The sequence below is a fragment of the Pollachius pollachius genome, assembly GCF_949987615.1.
Source record: "Pollachius pollachius genome assembly, chromosome: 9".
Lineage (NCBI taxonomy): Eukaryota > Metazoa > Chordata > Actinopteri > Gadiformes > Gadidae > Pollachius > Pollachius pollachius.
Genome location: NC_136942.1, coordinates 23,218,442 through 23,233,823, shown reverse-complemented (window position 1 = coordinate 23,233,823; position 15,382 = coordinate 23,218,442). Strand labels below are relative to the sequence as shown.

Genomic DNA, 15,382 nt, shown 5'->3' with positions numbered 1-15,382 from the left:
GACACACTTGAGAATGTCGCTAAATGATCCACAGACCAGTCCAATGAACCATTACTTTCTACGATCAAAGGACTCTTTTTTATTATGATAGCATAATGGTGAACATATATTTGAAAATTATTATTATTGAAATAAATAAGACACTGGAACATGGAATGCGTTCCGGGGCCACCAGAAAGAATAGACCAGTGCACACCAGTACTTTACTAAATAAGTTTACATTAAAGGAAAAATCTATTTTGTGAACGTTTGAGTTGGACTAATTCTGTCGGTTGTGTGTCTTTAACACTGTTGTGCTCCCAGACGTTGAGGGCTGTGTCTCTTGTTGTGTCAGGAGCTGATCCTAGAGGTGAACGAGCTGCGCTACAGGCTGCAGGAAATGGAGAGTGACAGGATACAATACGAGAAGAAACTCAAGTCCACCAAGGTGAGTCCATGGGCCGCCCTCCCTCTGCCGGGCCGCTGGGCCAGCTTCAAGGGGTGACACCATGCTTTTTAGACTCTTCCCTTTGCTTTAGGCTGTTATATGATGTGTGTATACATGTTTTACTCATGCTAAGATAGAAAAATCGAAGTCTGAGGGAGTGTTCACGCCCACCGAGAACACCCCTCAATAAGTGTGGGAAACAGCTCGTTTGCGCTCAAACTTGTGCAGAAGTCCCGCCTCCCGGGTACCCGCAATGTTTTCAACTTCTCGGGGGGTGAATTTGCAGACACAGGCGTTCAACCAATCGCAACAGAGTGGGCGTGCTAACCAATCAAAGCAGACTGGGCTACTCGGGAGGGGGGCCTGAAAGGGAGATGATACAAAAGAGGTTTTGAAAGACGCTGAATTTGGTTTTGCAGAAATGAACAGTGTGAGAGTAATAAGGGGTATTTCTAACATACAGGCATGTAACCCTATTCTAGTTGTGTACCCCCAAATGCAATCAGTAACCCTAAAAAAGCATGATATGGGATGTTTAACTTTTAAGCAGTCAACCAAGGTGAGCCTCCAGCAAAACGTTGGACCCTAACCTGTGCATAAGGAATATAGCCAACAGCCTGGAGCTCAACACATCAGCATCATGGAGCCAGTGAAACATGGATTTAGGTTAAGAAATGGAGAAAGCTGTTGTCTTAAGAGTCCTAGCGCTGTATTGATGTTAACGTTGAAGGTGGAGAGTACGAGTTGTTCTTCTAAGCCGAGGGTACATCAGCCTCCTCACTGAACTCCAAAGGAACATGCTGACGCTGAAAGCTCTTCACACCATGTCCGCTTTAGTCTCGGGAGTTATGGAGGTTCTTCTCCTCTTCTGCTCTTTATTGTTGATCCGTCACATCTGAATCCTCTTCTCCTCTTGGTGGTTTATCTCACTGCTGCTAGTCGCTCATGGCCAAGCTCTCCTGCTTGAAAATGAAAGTGGGCCAGATGCACTATGAGAAACAGAGGAAGGATCTCAACCTCCAGGCCATGAAGGTTGGCTTCCCTGAGCTCTGCTGCCCTGCCTGCTGGTTGTTTTTTTCCCCGTGGCTCATTGTCCTGCTGTAGTGGTATTGTGCAATGTCTCTTCATTTCTTCCCTCTCCTGCTGAATGAAGTCACTTCTTGTAAAGCAGCATCTTCACTTTTTTTTACTGTCTTAAGGGAAAAGCGCCACTTTGGTTAAAGGAAGTGATGTCACACATCTTTATGCATAAATGTTGAAACAGATCCACACAGCTCCAGCTCACTCAAACCAGAGGTATGCGCTAATTCTGGGCCTGCGCACACCCTGCTTTGGAGAGACTTCAGCCCGATCCTGGCATCTTTCCCCGTCCACTTCTTACTCCATCCTGTAGAAAACATTTGTGTCAACCCCTTCCTTAAGCAATTTCTCCTGCAAGATTTAATTTACATTATCATCCCACCCTGGTACCTTGTAAAGTGTGTGTTTGTGTGTGTCTGCGTGGGAGCTGATAGAGAGGGGGAAGGTAGTCTGTGAAATCCCACCCAGACATGTTGCGTTCTGTGTTGTGGTGTCCTGAAGGAGGAGCTGGCGGCGCTGAGGAGGCAGCAGGAGAACGGAGACAGGGGACCCAGGAGGGCGGAGGCGGGCCCAGAAAGAGGTGGGCCTCTTCCTCTGGGGGGAAGGGTTCATCGGCTGCTTCATCTGGCTCTCTCTCGCGCTGTGACCCAGAGAAGCTTCAACACCCGACACCCTAACACACCACACATTAACACACCCCACCTTAACACACCACACTTTACCTCACAATAAAGTGCATCCATGTAATGCAACATTCAACACAACTTGGTAATGCTTGCATCCCAAGCGGCAAGATTATAATTTGATACGTTTATCTCGAGCAAAATCAATGAACCACGTTCAGTGCAGTGTTCTAGGAAGAAGGAGGAGAGTTAACGCAGCAGCAGTATGGAGCAGCATCACTTCTGTTTTTAGTTTGACCCATGAGGTCGTTTGGTTGTGTTCCACTTCCTACGATGGCATGAGGCTGCATAGATGTGGTTGTGTCTGCATGCACTTAATAAAATATGTTTTTAGGCAGAGCAACCTGAAACAATTAGAATAAGGCGGTGAGGAACAGCGCAGGCCGCGTTAGCGGGGGTTATGTGTTCTACATCAAACATGGTTCATTTCTGTATTGTGATGTACCACACACAAAGAGACTCAGCTTTCATATTATACATGCGTTATAACATTCAAGAGTGCGCACGTTAGTCATGTTGTACGTCAGAATGTCCAACGGTATTTTAAAACTGCAACCAGTTTTTGTTTTTCCTGACTGTGTGTCCTGTTCAGTCTCTCATGCAGACGAGCCTCTTAGACAGAGGCTGAAGGAGAAACGTAAGGGCCTTGAGTTTACTACCGACTGCTCCCCCCCCCCCCCCGTGTTGCATGTCCGGCCCTGTGTGAACCCCTCCCCCTGCTTGTCCACGTAACTCCGGAGACCTAGCCCAGCGCTGGGCCCGGGTCAGCCCAGCACGGAGCCACACCGCTCCCCCTCACCTCCTGGTCCTGAGGAGCCTTCTTGAGGACCTGAAGGCCTCCGGTTTACAGGCTGTTTCGTTTAGTTTGAACCCCAGCAAGGAATGTCTGCATTGTGTCCCCCTCCCCCAGAGCCTTGGAACGAATGTTATTGTCCTGCATCACCTCCTCCCCCCTCTACCTCCTCCCCCCTCTACCTCCCCCCTCTACCTCCCCCTCTACCTCCTCCCCACTCTACCTCCCCCTCTACCTCCCCCTCCCCCAGAGCCTTGGAACGAATGTTAATGTCCTGCATCACCTCGTCCAGCTCAGCCGCATGGACCGCTGCACCCTCCCCTCCCCCGCCTCTACCTCCTCACCCCTCTACGCCCCCCTCTACCTCCCCTCTACGCCCCCCTCTACCTCCCCTCTACCTCCCCCTCTACCTCCCCCTCTACCTCCCCTCCCCTCTACCTCCCCCCTCTACCTCCCCACCCCTCTACCTCCCCCCTCTACCTCCCCTCTACCTCCCCCCTCTACCTCCCCACCCCTCTACCTCCCCCCTCTACCTCCCCTCTACCTCCCCTCCCCTCCACCTCCCCTCCCCTCTACCCCCTTCCTCTACCTCCCCCTCTACCTCCCCTCCCCTCCCCTCTACCTCCCCCCCTCTACCTCCCCCTCTACCTCCCCTCCCCTCCACCTCTCCTCCCCTCTACCTCCCCCTCTACCTCCCCTCCCCTCCCCTCTACCTCCCCCCCTCTACCTCCCCCTCTACCTCCCCTCCCCCCCCTCCCCTCCCCTCCCCTCTACCTCCCCCTCTACCTCCCCTCTACCTCCCCCTGTTGTTCTGTTGTAAGTCATGTGTAAGCTTTTCTTTGAACGGTGAGGTGTCATTCATCAAACATTGATTTGTAGATGGTTAGTAACCCTAACCCTAGATCAGTTAACCAGCCTATCCAGCGGACTCCAGCTGGTTGGCTGATCCGTCCATCGTCCATCTGGCCGGTCACTCCCAATTATAGTGTAACTAGAGGGTAGATCTGGACATGGCTTGTAAAGGTTGATCGCCATCAAACCTGGTGTTAATAGGGGTCCTTTAACGTGGTAATTATGAATGTATTAATTTACGTTAATGATTAGTTCATCAATTACTAAAGGATTATGAAACAATGTTTGGTCAATGAGTAGTTTATCATTAGCTAAAGGCTTAAAATGACTCATGACCGAGCGTTGTTATGAAGTGTTTCCAAGTCATGTGTATGGCAAACGTCATTCTATATATTTGTGCCCAAGTAATACATATTCTAAACTGTAGGATTGTGTGTAGGAACATCAGAACATCATCGACCTATCATAGTGTTTAATGTATGTCTGTAGTGCAGATATCAGATCCATGATAGTGATTAGTCTCTGTAGCGCAGATATCTGATCCATGATAGTGATTAGTCTCTGTAGCGCAGATATCTGATCCATGATAGTGATTAGTCTCCGTAGCGCAGATATCTGATCCATGATAGTGATTAGTCTCTAGAGAATGAGGAGTTGTTGTGGTGTTTACCTAAAGTCCTTTTCTGTGTGTCAGACGTGGAAGTGCAGAGGATGAAGAAGGCGGTGGAATCTCTCATGGCGGCTAATGAAGAGAAGGTACGTTTAACTGGTTTAAGTGGTGCACCTCCTCCACCAGCATAGCATCAACGTTAAGTTCACATCCTCTGATAGTCCATCTGATGTCTGGGCGTCTGGTCCTGCAGGACCGGAAGATTGAGGAGCTGAAGCAGTCTGCCCTGCGGTCCAAGAGGCTCCAGGACGCGGGCGGGCAGGAGAGGAGAGGTGGGACCCACTGCTGTTCTGGTGAAGGGGGGCCATCAGGCCTTTTCGACTTTCCCCTTTGCTTAAGACGGTTACATGACGCCTGTAGACATGTTTTACGTCCTCTAAGCTAGAAAAAAGTTTGTACTCACTTTACTTCCGTAACAGTGTGACCTCAGACTGCAGTGGGCGGTTCCTGAAGTGCAGATGTCCCGCCTCCCGGCTACCCGCAGTGTTTACAACTTCCCGGGGGTGTGACTTTGTCCACGTACGCACAAAGCGTTCGACCAATCGCAACACAGTGGGCGTGCTGACCAATCACAGCAGACTGTGGGTGGCTACTCGGGAGGAGGGCCTTAAAGGGACATGATACAAAATAAGCGACATGATACAAAAGGGTTAAATGCAGGCATGTAACCCTACTCTAGTATTCCCCCCAAATGCAATTATTAATCCTAAAAGAGCATAATATGGGATATTTAGGGCAACCTTCCATCCATCCTAACGGCTTTCAGTGAAAACAAAACCTAGTCTGAGCTTGTCCTGCCCACATTTCAAATGTAATGAAATACCTTCTGGGGCACTGCTTATGACCATTAAACAGCAGGGCTACATTGCTATTCAGACTGGTGTTATCTCCATATGCCTCCATCAGGTTTGTGGGGGCGTAGCCAGACCATTTGATTGACATGACCTGGTTGTTTAAGGCCTTGGTTTTCCCCATGACCCTTCAATGGGAGCACAGCTGCATTCTACATCTCAGGAAAGGATCTTCCACGGATTGAAACTATAAACTACTTCCTTTCTCGGGCTTCTGCAGCCACCCTCTCACACGCACATTCATCCTCTGCTCTCAACTCAAGGTCAGCCTTGAGTTGAGAATCAGGGGCCAGGGCCAGGTCTAGCTTATGAATGCTTCCTGCCACAGAGCACGATGCTAAAAGCAAACCCTGCTATGGTCAGAACCACAAGGTTCAGCTGGTCACGAACTCCACCTTAACACCGACCTCACAGCCTCAGGTCAAACCTTAACACGGCCCACCTTAGGTCAAAGCTTAACACGGCCCTCACTGCCTCAGGTCAAAGCTTAACACGGCCCTCACTGCCTCAGGTCAAACCTTAACACGGCCCTCACTGCCTCAGGTCAAACCTTAACACGGCCCTCACTGCCTCAGGTCAAACCTTAACACGGCCCTCACTGCCTCAGGTCAAACCTTAACACGGCCCTCACTGCCTCAGGTCAAACCTTAACACGGCCCTCACTGCCTCAGGTCAAACCTTAACACGGCCCTCACTGCCTCAGGTCAAACCTTAACAGGGCCCTCACTGCCTCAGGTCAAACCTTAACACGGCCCTCACTGCCTCAGGTCAAACCTTAACACGGCCCTCACTGCCTTAGGTCAGCCGCCTCTCACCTCCCGGTTGTGTTTGAATTGCAGAAGAAAAAGACAAAGACGGGGAGAACATGGAGACTGACAGCGACTGTTCTACGCTGGTCATCAAAACGATGAGCGCCGCGGACGGGCTGGACGGACAGGGAGGCCCCGCCTCTGAGGGGAGAGGGAGGAGCCCGGACCAGGTGGGGTGTGTGTGTGTGTGTGTGTGTGTGTGTGTGTGTATATGTGCGTGCGCGCACACTTGTGCGTGTGTATGCATGTGCGTGCGTGCATTTGCTCAGATTAAGGATGAGCATGTCGGTGTTTCTAGGTATGGTCTCCAAAACATTGCTCTTTGCTCTGCAGGAGAGTCTGGGTGGAGGGAGTGAGGTGCGTCTGTCCTCTGCTGGCCACGCTGACCCCTCCCCGTCTGACCCTGGCGCGGCCCCGGAGCCCCCCTCCGTCACCTCAGGAAGGTGAGCCCACCTAATGGCAGCCTGGTCAATATCATCATCATCTATTCTGTATTATGCTTCAGCTGTTGGTCCAACACAGTCATCCCGTCTGCATATCCACACGCTGGCACTCAATCAACTAATAATCTGCAGCTAGCGGTCTCTTGCCCTGCAGTTAAACGTAGAGTTAGAGGACTCCGTGTTTCTTAATGCAGTGTTTTTTTGGCTTTTCAGCAATGAGGAAAACTGCAAGTCTTGGAGCCAGGACGACCACGACTCTGTAACCAGTGAGAAGGTGTATATCTTTCACACCATATTATTATGATTATGAATGATGTTCCAAACATCTATACAAAGATAAAAGCTAAGCGTTAAGATATCAGCAATTACTTTATAGTTATATATGTATTGTATATTACCTCCTTTCAGAGATGTAATGCCTGCCTTTCACTTTGGTGGGAGTGGGCTTCAATTCATACCAGTAACTGATTCCATTATAACCAGTACAGGGCCTTACACAACCACTTTGCCTGTGGTCTCTTGTCTTCCCAAGAACAAAGCCAACGAGGAGATGAGCAAGCTGACGGAGACACCCCCCGTAGGGGGGTCCGCCACGCTGCCGGGCCCCTTGGGGCCCCCGGCTGACGACAGCTTCGGCTCGCGGAAGGGGCGGTCCTCCTTCGGGAAGGGCTTCTTCAAGCTGAGGGGGGGCAAGAGGACGACCAGCACGCCCAACCTCGGTAAGACCCCGACGCTGGCCCTGTGGTCACAGACAGGGCTGGAGGGATGACTGTTAGTTTCAGTGCGTTGTTTCATGAGCGAGTCGTTAGGAGTCCGCTCGTAAAGATGTATGAAGCTCAACGTTGGTCACAGTTTGAGGGATTTGCTTAAAAAATCTAGTCAAAGTGCAGGGGACCTCTGAAAGAGCCCGGTGATTTAAGATTGAATTGTGGAAGGTTCCTGCGTTTTTCCCTTCCCTTCCCAGGCCACTCCCAAAGAATACACACCAAGACCATAATTTGCTTCCCACAGTCACTGCCGTTCCCGTTTAATTCTGGAATGTTTGTGCCTCAACGCCTGTATTCCCGTCCTGGGCTTCCACTGGTGCATTGGGAGGTCTGCCTGCCCTGTGAGGGTGTGTGTGTGTGTGTATGATGATGACTCCTCTAACGCTGTGTTCCTCTCTGCGGCCCCTGTCTGTGTGCTTTGTGAAGACCGCAGCAGGAGTGTGAGCGCGCCTATGCTAGGTACAGTAATGACCGCAGGGCGGGTGCAGGGCAGCCAATCAGAGCCTGCCCCCCCCCCCCCCCCCCCCCCCCCCCCTCTTCAACCTGCATCCCTTTCTAGACATCAAAGTTTCCTCTCTGAGACACTTTGAAAACATGTTGCTGTTTGTGCAAAGTACAGTGTGTGTTTGCATGCATGTGTGTGTCCCCGTATTCTGTGTGTCACGTCCATCGCTCATGCATACTGTTTGTTCATATCCCCCTCTTATTTAAAGGATGGATTTGTAACAAACATTTCTATTCTAGTTTGGGGGGGAAAAGACCCAAAACCCTTTTTTCAAATATTGAATAAATGAACCCTTTATTCAACCACTTTGAATCCCCCTGTTTTCTCCAGTTGTAGTGGTAGGAATCCACCGTGGTTCACGCATGTAGCCCGTCCACGGTAAAGGAGCTGCCAGCCCCATGCCTCCTGTCTCTGTCTGGGGGACTGAAGCCCTGGGGCCGGTCTGGTCCAGACCTGTCTCTGGTGCTGACCCTTGTGGTTCCTCCCCCCCCCCCCCCGACACAGCGGAGGTGGAGCGGCCCGGGACAGAGCACCTGGACCTGGCGGGGCTGCCCCAGCGTTCCCCCACCAGCGACAGTACGCACACACTGCCCACCACGCCCGAGGCCGGCAAGAAGAAGGCCACCGGCATCAAGAAGCTCTTCGGGAAGTACGTGTTGGCCCTAAATCCCTCCGTAGACCCTGAGAGGGTCACAAGTCCCATTTTAGATTTAGATTCTTGATGTAGAGTCTGATAGCAGTCCAGCTCAAATTTGGTTGAAGGGGGGGCGGTACATTGTTTTCACTCTATAGTTTTTCCGTCCAATCATGTCGCTGGAGGCGGGGATCTTAAAGCATGTTACAGGGATTTCCTTTAAGTGCTGAAGATCCTGTTCAGACACCGACGTTCTAAAGTGTTTGAACGGTTTCCAGTTCAACGCCGTTGAGACCGGTCACTGTAGAAAACGCCGATCAGGAGTCTGGTTCGGATATAAAAAGCTCAGCTCTGTGGGTCCGTCCCAGATGTCCTGCCGGATCGGAGACCACCGCGATGGGCCCGAGATGTTATTCACTGAACCTTTAGCGAGGTTTCCTGTGTCGCCGGTCGGTGCCTCCCCGCTCCATGCGATGGCATCAGAACCCTTGGAGGCACGGCCTGGGAGCGGGCTCTGATGTGTCCACGTTGTTTTCTGAAGGCTGAGGAGGAGTCAATCGACAACGTTCAACCTGGACGACAACCTGTCGGAGGGCGAGTTCAAGAGGGGGGGGGTGCGCTCCACAGCTGGCCCCCGGCTGGGCTGGTCACGGGACCTGCAGCACACCAACAGGTAAGAGGGGGTCTGGGTGTGTGTGTGTGTGTGTGTGTGTGTGTGTGTGTCTGTGTTTTGTGTGTGTTTCGCGGTGTTTGTGTGTGTGTCCGTGTGTCTGTGTTTCTATGTGTTTTGTGTGTGTGTGTGTCTGTGGTGACTAATGGGATTCAGAGGTGTTGTTTTATTCGAACCCCCCCCTGTGCTGCAGTGACCTGGACGCCCCGTTTGCGCGCTGGTCGAAGGAGCAGGTGTGTGAGTGGCTGAAGGACCAGGGCCTGGGGCTGTACGGGAACATGGCCCGCGTCTGGGTTTCCTCGGGACAGACGCTGCTGCAGGCCTCTCAGCAGGACCTAGAGCGGGTGAGAATGAGCCCTGGGCCGTTTGCACTGAGCCAATCGTACTGCTGCTCCTTATCTGAAGGCATCACAAAGACGGGGAACAACACAGTGCACTTTAAAAGAGGCTTGAATACAACGGGTTGGAGTCTGATAGACGTACCTGTTACCGGTGCTGTCGGTAATGAAGAGCTATCGTTTGAGTGTTATTTGATATAAATCCCATAGCCATCCGTTAGCTCAGACTGTGTGAATTTATTTTCTAGTTAAGTTTCGAAATCTTTATAACTTCGAAGTCTTTATAACTCTCATTACTCGTGTGTGTGTGTGTGTGTGTGTGTGTGTGTGTGTGTGTGTGTGCTTAGGAGCTGGGCATCAAGCACCCTCTTCACAGGAAGAAGCTGCAGCTCGCTCTGCAGGCGCTCGGCTCGGAGGAGGAGGACAACAAGAGCAAGCTGGACTACAACTGGGTGACCAGTGAGTACCCTGAGATGGGGAGCTGCTTCAGCAACGTACCATCAACCTGCATTGTTATAGCAACCCGATTCACGAGCGGGGAAGAGAAGGGGCGACAGTGGCTCGGGAGGGCTGACTGGTAACCGGAAGGTCGCGAGGTCGATCCCCGGCTCCCCCTAGAGGGTCGAGGTGTCCCCGACGCCTCACCCTGACTGCTCCTGACGAGCTGCATGGCCGACTCCGTCGTGTGTGAACGTGTGAATGAATGGCTGTAAGTCGCGTTGGATGAAAGCGTTAGCAATGTCCCCTAAATGTACATGCAATCTATGGTGCTCGGAAGTACCACTGACACAGTGTGGAGTCGCGCATAGAGCAGCACGCCACCGGACGCCACCGGCAGGAACCACAGCCCAGAACATAGCTCCAGGCAGGCCCCCCCTCCACTGGGAGGGTCAGCCCACCGCCAGCTGACCACCTGAACACAGTTACCGTCTGGTGTGAGGCGAGCAACAACAACCAGCTCAGCGCTAGCTAAGGATAACATTGTTCGTGAGGACCCCCAGAAGGGTCCTCACCCCCCAGCAGGCTGGTTCATCTGCTGCTGGCAGGCGGCCGGGAGGCACTGAGACGGGTTTCTTTCCCCAGGCCATCAGGACCGTGAACCCTGACCTCACCAGGGCTGTTGCTGTTACTTTAGTAACGGTGGCAAAAAATAGCATGACCTACTGCATTTTAGATCATACATTTAACACATTTAAGACAAAACAAAACAAGCCATGGGTTCACTGGCACTTGAGCACGCCCATTTTGATGTTGCATGCAAACTGCGGTTTCACTAACCCTTCACCCCCCTCCCCCTGTTTGTGTTCAGGGTGGCTGGACGACATCGGTCTGCCCCAGTACAAGACCCAGTTTGACGAGGGTCGGGTTGACGGCCGCATGCTGCACTACATGACCGTGGTGAGTGTCTGACGCAGCACGGATGACTGGCTGTAATGATCCCAGCTCCCCATCAGGCTGGCTGTGTCTGGGGAGCGGCTGATGAGGAGAAACACGGGCACTGACGCCACTTCTCCATGCTCAATGTCTTTCTGTGACCCCTCTGTCTCTTTCACTTCTGTCTCCCAACCGTTACTTTATAGAACATGGGGCTAGGATTTGTATTATTCCATAGTGAAATATAGGATTTGTCTCATAGTCTAGAACAGAGGTCCCAAATAGAGTTCTCTAAGATTATTTTTCAGAAAATAACTGAAATCGAAAACAGCCATGGTTTGTGGTATTATTATTATTGTAACCTCTAATAACCTAAATTGACCAATCAGTGCCTTCTTACCAATGATCTTCAAATCTGCTACCGTCGGTTTTCTTTGGGGCCAATAAAGGTTTTGGGAGGTCCTAACATGAGTAGGGTGGTCAGCATCGTATGGCCGAAGAAGAGCGTGCAGTTTGGCACCTTGTTTCCACAATTGTAAGTGAAAGGGTATGTAAACCCCCAGGAGAACAGCCTGGGTGTGAGTGTGACCTGAGCAGCCATAAGGTTCAACAGAAGGGTTAATACAATGGGTTCCATAGAACAGAGTGTGAAGGGTGTGGTCAAAACGCACCACACATTCACCTGATCATGGTGCATAGCCAGTAGGAAACGACAACTCGTTCAGAGCCGAAGGTAGAACATCAGGTGACCAGGGCTGTCCCTTAATGTCTCCTCAGGACGACCTCCTCTCCCTGAAGGTGGGCAGTGTCCTCCACCACCTCAGCATCAAGAGAGCCATCCAGGTGCTGCGGCTCAACCACTACCAGCCCAACTGCCTCCGTCGCCGACCCTCCCACGAGGTCAGTCTCACTCAGCCTCACTAGTCTCACCAGCCTCACTAGTCTCTCTCAGCCTCACTAGTCTCACTAGTCTCTCTCAGCCTCACTAGTTTCTCTCAGCCTCACTAGTCTCGCTCAGCCTCACTCAGCCTCACTCAGCCTCACTCAGCCTCACTAGTCTCGCTCCGCCTCACTAGTCTCTCTCAGCCTCACTAGTCTCTCTCAGCCTCACTAGTCTCGCTCCGCCTCACTAGTCTCACTCAGCCTCACTAGTCTCTCTCAGCCTCACTAGTCTCTCTCAGCCTCACTAGTCTTACCAGCCTCACTAGTCTCTCTCAGCCTCACTAGTCTCACTCAGCCTCACTCAGCCTCACTCAGCCTCACTAGTCTCTCTCAGCCTCACTCAGCCTCACTCAGTCTCACTCAGCCTCACTAGTCTCTCTCAGCCTCACTAGTCTCACTCAGCCTCACTAGTCTCTCTCAGCCTCACTAGTCTCACTCAGCCTCACTAGTCTCACTCAGCCTCACTAGTCTCTCTCAGCCTCACTAGTCTCACTCAGCCTCACTAGTCTCACTCAGCCTCACTAGTCTCACTCAGCCTCACTAGTCTCTCTCAGCCTCACTAGTCTCACTCAGTCTCACTCCGCCTCACTAGTCTCACTCCGCCTCACTAGTCTCTCTCAGCCTCACTAGTCTCACTAAGTCTCACTCAGCCTCACTAGTCTCTCTCAGCCTCACTAGTCTCACTCCGCCTCACTAGTCTCACTCAGCCTCACTAGTCTCTCTCAGCCTCACTAGTCTCACTCAGTCTCACTCAGCCTCACTCAGTCTCACTCAGCCTCACTAGTCTCACTCCGCCTCACTAGTCTCTCTCAGCCTCACTAGTCTCACTCAGTCTCACTCCGCCTCACTAGTCTCACTTAGTCTCACTCAGCCTCACTAGTCTCTCTCAGTCTCACTAGTCTCTCTCAGCCTCACTAGTCTCACTCAGCCTCACTCAGCCTCACTCAGCCTCACTAGTCTCACTCAGCCTCACTAGTCTCACTCAGCCTCACTAGTCTTACCAGCCTCACTAGTCTCACTCCGCCTCACTAGTCTCTCTCAGCCTCACTAGTCTCACTCAGTCTCACTCCGCCTCACTAGTCTCACTCCGCCTCACTAGTCTCACTTAGTCTCACTCAGCCTCACTAGTCTCTCTCAGTCTCACTAGTCTCTCTCAGCCTCACTAGTCTCACTCAGCCTCACTCAGCCTCACTCAGCCTCACTAGTCTCACTCAGCCTCACTAGTCTCACTCAGCCTCTCTCAGCCTCACTCAGCCTCACTAGTCTCTCTCAGCCTCACTAGTCTCTCTCAGCCTCACTAGTCTCACTCAGCCTCACTAGTCTCACTCAGCCTCACTAGTCTCTCTCAGCCTCACTAGTCTCACTCAGCCTCACTCAGTCTCACTCAGCCTCACTAGTCTCACTCAGCCTCACTAGTCTTACCAGCCTCACTAGTCTCTCTCAGCCTCACTAGTCTCACTCAGCCTCACTCAGTCTCACTCAGCCTCACTAGTCTCACTCAGCCTCACTAGTCTCACTCAGCCTCACTAGTCTCTCTCAGCCTCACTAGTCTCTCTCAGCCTCACTAGTCTTACCAGCCTCACTAGTCTCTCTCAGCCTCACTAGTCTCACTCAGCCTCACTCAGTCTCACTCAGCCTCACTCAGCCTCACTCAGTCTCACTCAGCCTCACTAGTCTCACTCAGCCTCACTAGTCTCACTCAGCCTCACTAGTCTCACTCAGCCTCACTAGTCTTACCAGCCTCACTAGTCTCACTCAGCCTCACTCAGTCTCACTCAGCCTCACTAGTCTCTCTCAGCCTCACTAGTCTCACTCAGCCTCACTAGTCTCACTCAGCCTCACTAGTCTCTCTCAGCCTCACTAGTCTCACTCAGCCTCACTAGTCTCACTCAGCCTCACTAGTCTCACTCAGCCTCACTAGTCTCTCTCAGCCTCACTAGTCTCACTCAGCCTCACTAGTCTCACTCAGCCTCACTAGTCTCACTCAGCCTCACTAGTCTCTCTCAGCCTCACTAGTCTCTCTCAGCCTCACTAGTCTTACCAGCCTCACTAGTCTCACTCAGCCTCACTAGTCTCTCTCAGCCTCACTAGTCTTACCAGCCTCACTAGTCTCACTCAGCCTCACTAGTCTCACTCAGCCTCACTAGTCTCTCTCAGCCTCACTAGTCTCTCTCAGCCTCACTAGTCTCACTCAGCCTCACTAGTCTCTCTCAGCCTCACTAGTCTCTCTCAGCCTCACTCAGCCTCACTCAGCCTCACTAGTCTCTCTCAGCCTCACTAGTCTCTCTCAGCCTCACTAGTCTCACTCAGCCTCACTAGTCTCACTCAGCCTCACTAGTCTCACTCAGCCTCACTAGTCTCTCTCAGCCTCACTAGTCTCACTCAGCCTCACTAGTCTCACTCAGCCTCACTAGTCTCTCTCAGCCTCACTAGTCTCACTCAGCCTCACTAGTCTCACTCAGCCTCACTAGTCTCACTCAGCCTCACTAGTCTCACTCAGCCTCACTAGTCTCACTCACCAGCCTCGCTCAGACTCTCTTAGCATTAATAGTTATTTAGAAAGTAAAGAAGTAGATGTAGAAAGAGAATGTATAAATATTTAATGTTTTAGTAATAGTAATAGTATGAAATATGAATGTAAAAGACCTACAAAATGTAAGCTAAGGCAGCATGGGATGGGTGATTTAATGCATGTCAATGTTCATAGTGCTTTACATTCTGATGGTATATAGAATGTGATAAATAAAGTGATTATATGTTATAGGGTATAAGCTTATATTCATGTGGTAAAATAATTAATTTCCTTCTATAGAGCTTTTCTAAGTACCTCGCTACACTTTACATGAATAATAACATATATATATATATATATATATATATATATATATATATATATATATATATATATATATATATATATATATATATATATATATATATATATATAATATGAACATATACTTAACTGACTAAAAATAAATGAAATACTGAAGCATGTTTTTAATTCTGTATTGGGAATGGTTTTGCGTAGTGTACTTCTTGTTGTTGTGCAACCCCTCCAGAACAACATCTCCCCGGCGGAGGTCTCCCAGTGGACCAACCACAGGGTGATGGAGTGGCTGCGCTCCGTGGACCTGGCGGAGTACGCCCCCAACCTGAGGGGCAGCGGGGTGCACGGGGGCCTCATGGTGAGGGGAGGTCAGGGGCCCGGGACTTAGCCCCGTCCCGGCCCTTCCAAAGGTTGTGGGTTTGATTCCCCTAATGCCACAAGCTTACCTGTGAATGTTGCTGGGTGCTCTGCGCTCATTGTAAGGGGCTCTAGACGAAGGTGCCCTCCATGACTAACGTAGTATGATGGGGAAGAGGATAGGGTTGAACTTAACTGTAGTATACAAGCCCAATAACACCAGTATTATGTACCAAAGCGGCATGTTCTGCTACAGTACATCTCATACTTCTATGATTCTGTGAAACTAAATCAGGTCCTCTTCCTCTCCTTCCTCCTTGTCCTCCTCCTCTCCTTTCTTCTTCTTCTTCCTCCTCC

General features: G+C 51.0%; 1 protein-coding gene across 3 annotated transcripts in view; it reads left to right on the top strand.

Annotated features, from left to right (window-relative positions):
* The window catches only part of ppfibp1b (PPFIA binding protein 1b), a 34,882-nt gene that overhangs the window by 12,559 nt on the left and 6,941 nt on the right, over nucleotides 1–15,382 (top strand). The window contains exons 7-23 of one of the 3 annotated variants that reach the window (XM_079743791.1): nucleotides 335–427; nucleotides 2,009–2,087; nucleotides 2,783–2,827; nucleotides 4,530–4,591; nucleotides 4,699–4,777; nucleotides 6,196–6,335; nucleotides 6,499–6,608; nucleotides 6,822–6,882; nucleotides 7,141–7,327; nucleotides 7,802–7,834; nucleotides 8,385–8,529; nucleotides 9,056–9,187; nucleotides 9,378–9,528; nucleotides 9,870–9,981; nucleotides 10,832–10,920; nucleotides 11,674–11,796; nucleotides 14,901–15,026. In XM_079743791.1, coding sequence (XP_079599917.1) covers nucleotides 335–427; nucleotides 2,009–2,087; nucleotides 2,783–2,827; nucleotides 4,530–4,591; nucleotides 4,699–4,777; nucleotides 6,196–6,335; nucleotides 6,499–6,608; nucleotides 6,822–6,882; nucleotides 7,141–7,327; nucleotides 7,802–7,834; nucleotides 8,385–8,529; nucleotides 9,056–9,187; nucleotides 9,378–9,528; nucleotides 9,870–9,981; nucleotides 10,832–10,920; nucleotides 11,674–11,796; nucleotides 14,901–15,026 — 1,767 coding nt within the window. The remainder of the gene's footprint in view (nucleotides 1–334; nucleotides 428–2,008; nucleotides 2,088–2,782; nucleotides 2,828–4,529; nucleotides 4,592–4,698; nucleotides 4,778–6,195; nucleotides 6,336–6,498; nucleotides 6,609–6,821; nucleotides 6,883–7,140; nucleotides 7,328–7,801; nucleotides 7,835–8,384; nucleotides 8,530–9,055; nucleotides 9,188–9,377; nucleotides 9,529–9,869; nucleotides 9,982–10,831; nucleotides 10,921–11,673; nucleotides 11,797–14,900; nucleotides 15,027–15,382) is intronic. The other 2 variants (XM_079743793.1, XM_079743792.1) reach the window with 2 other exon arrangements.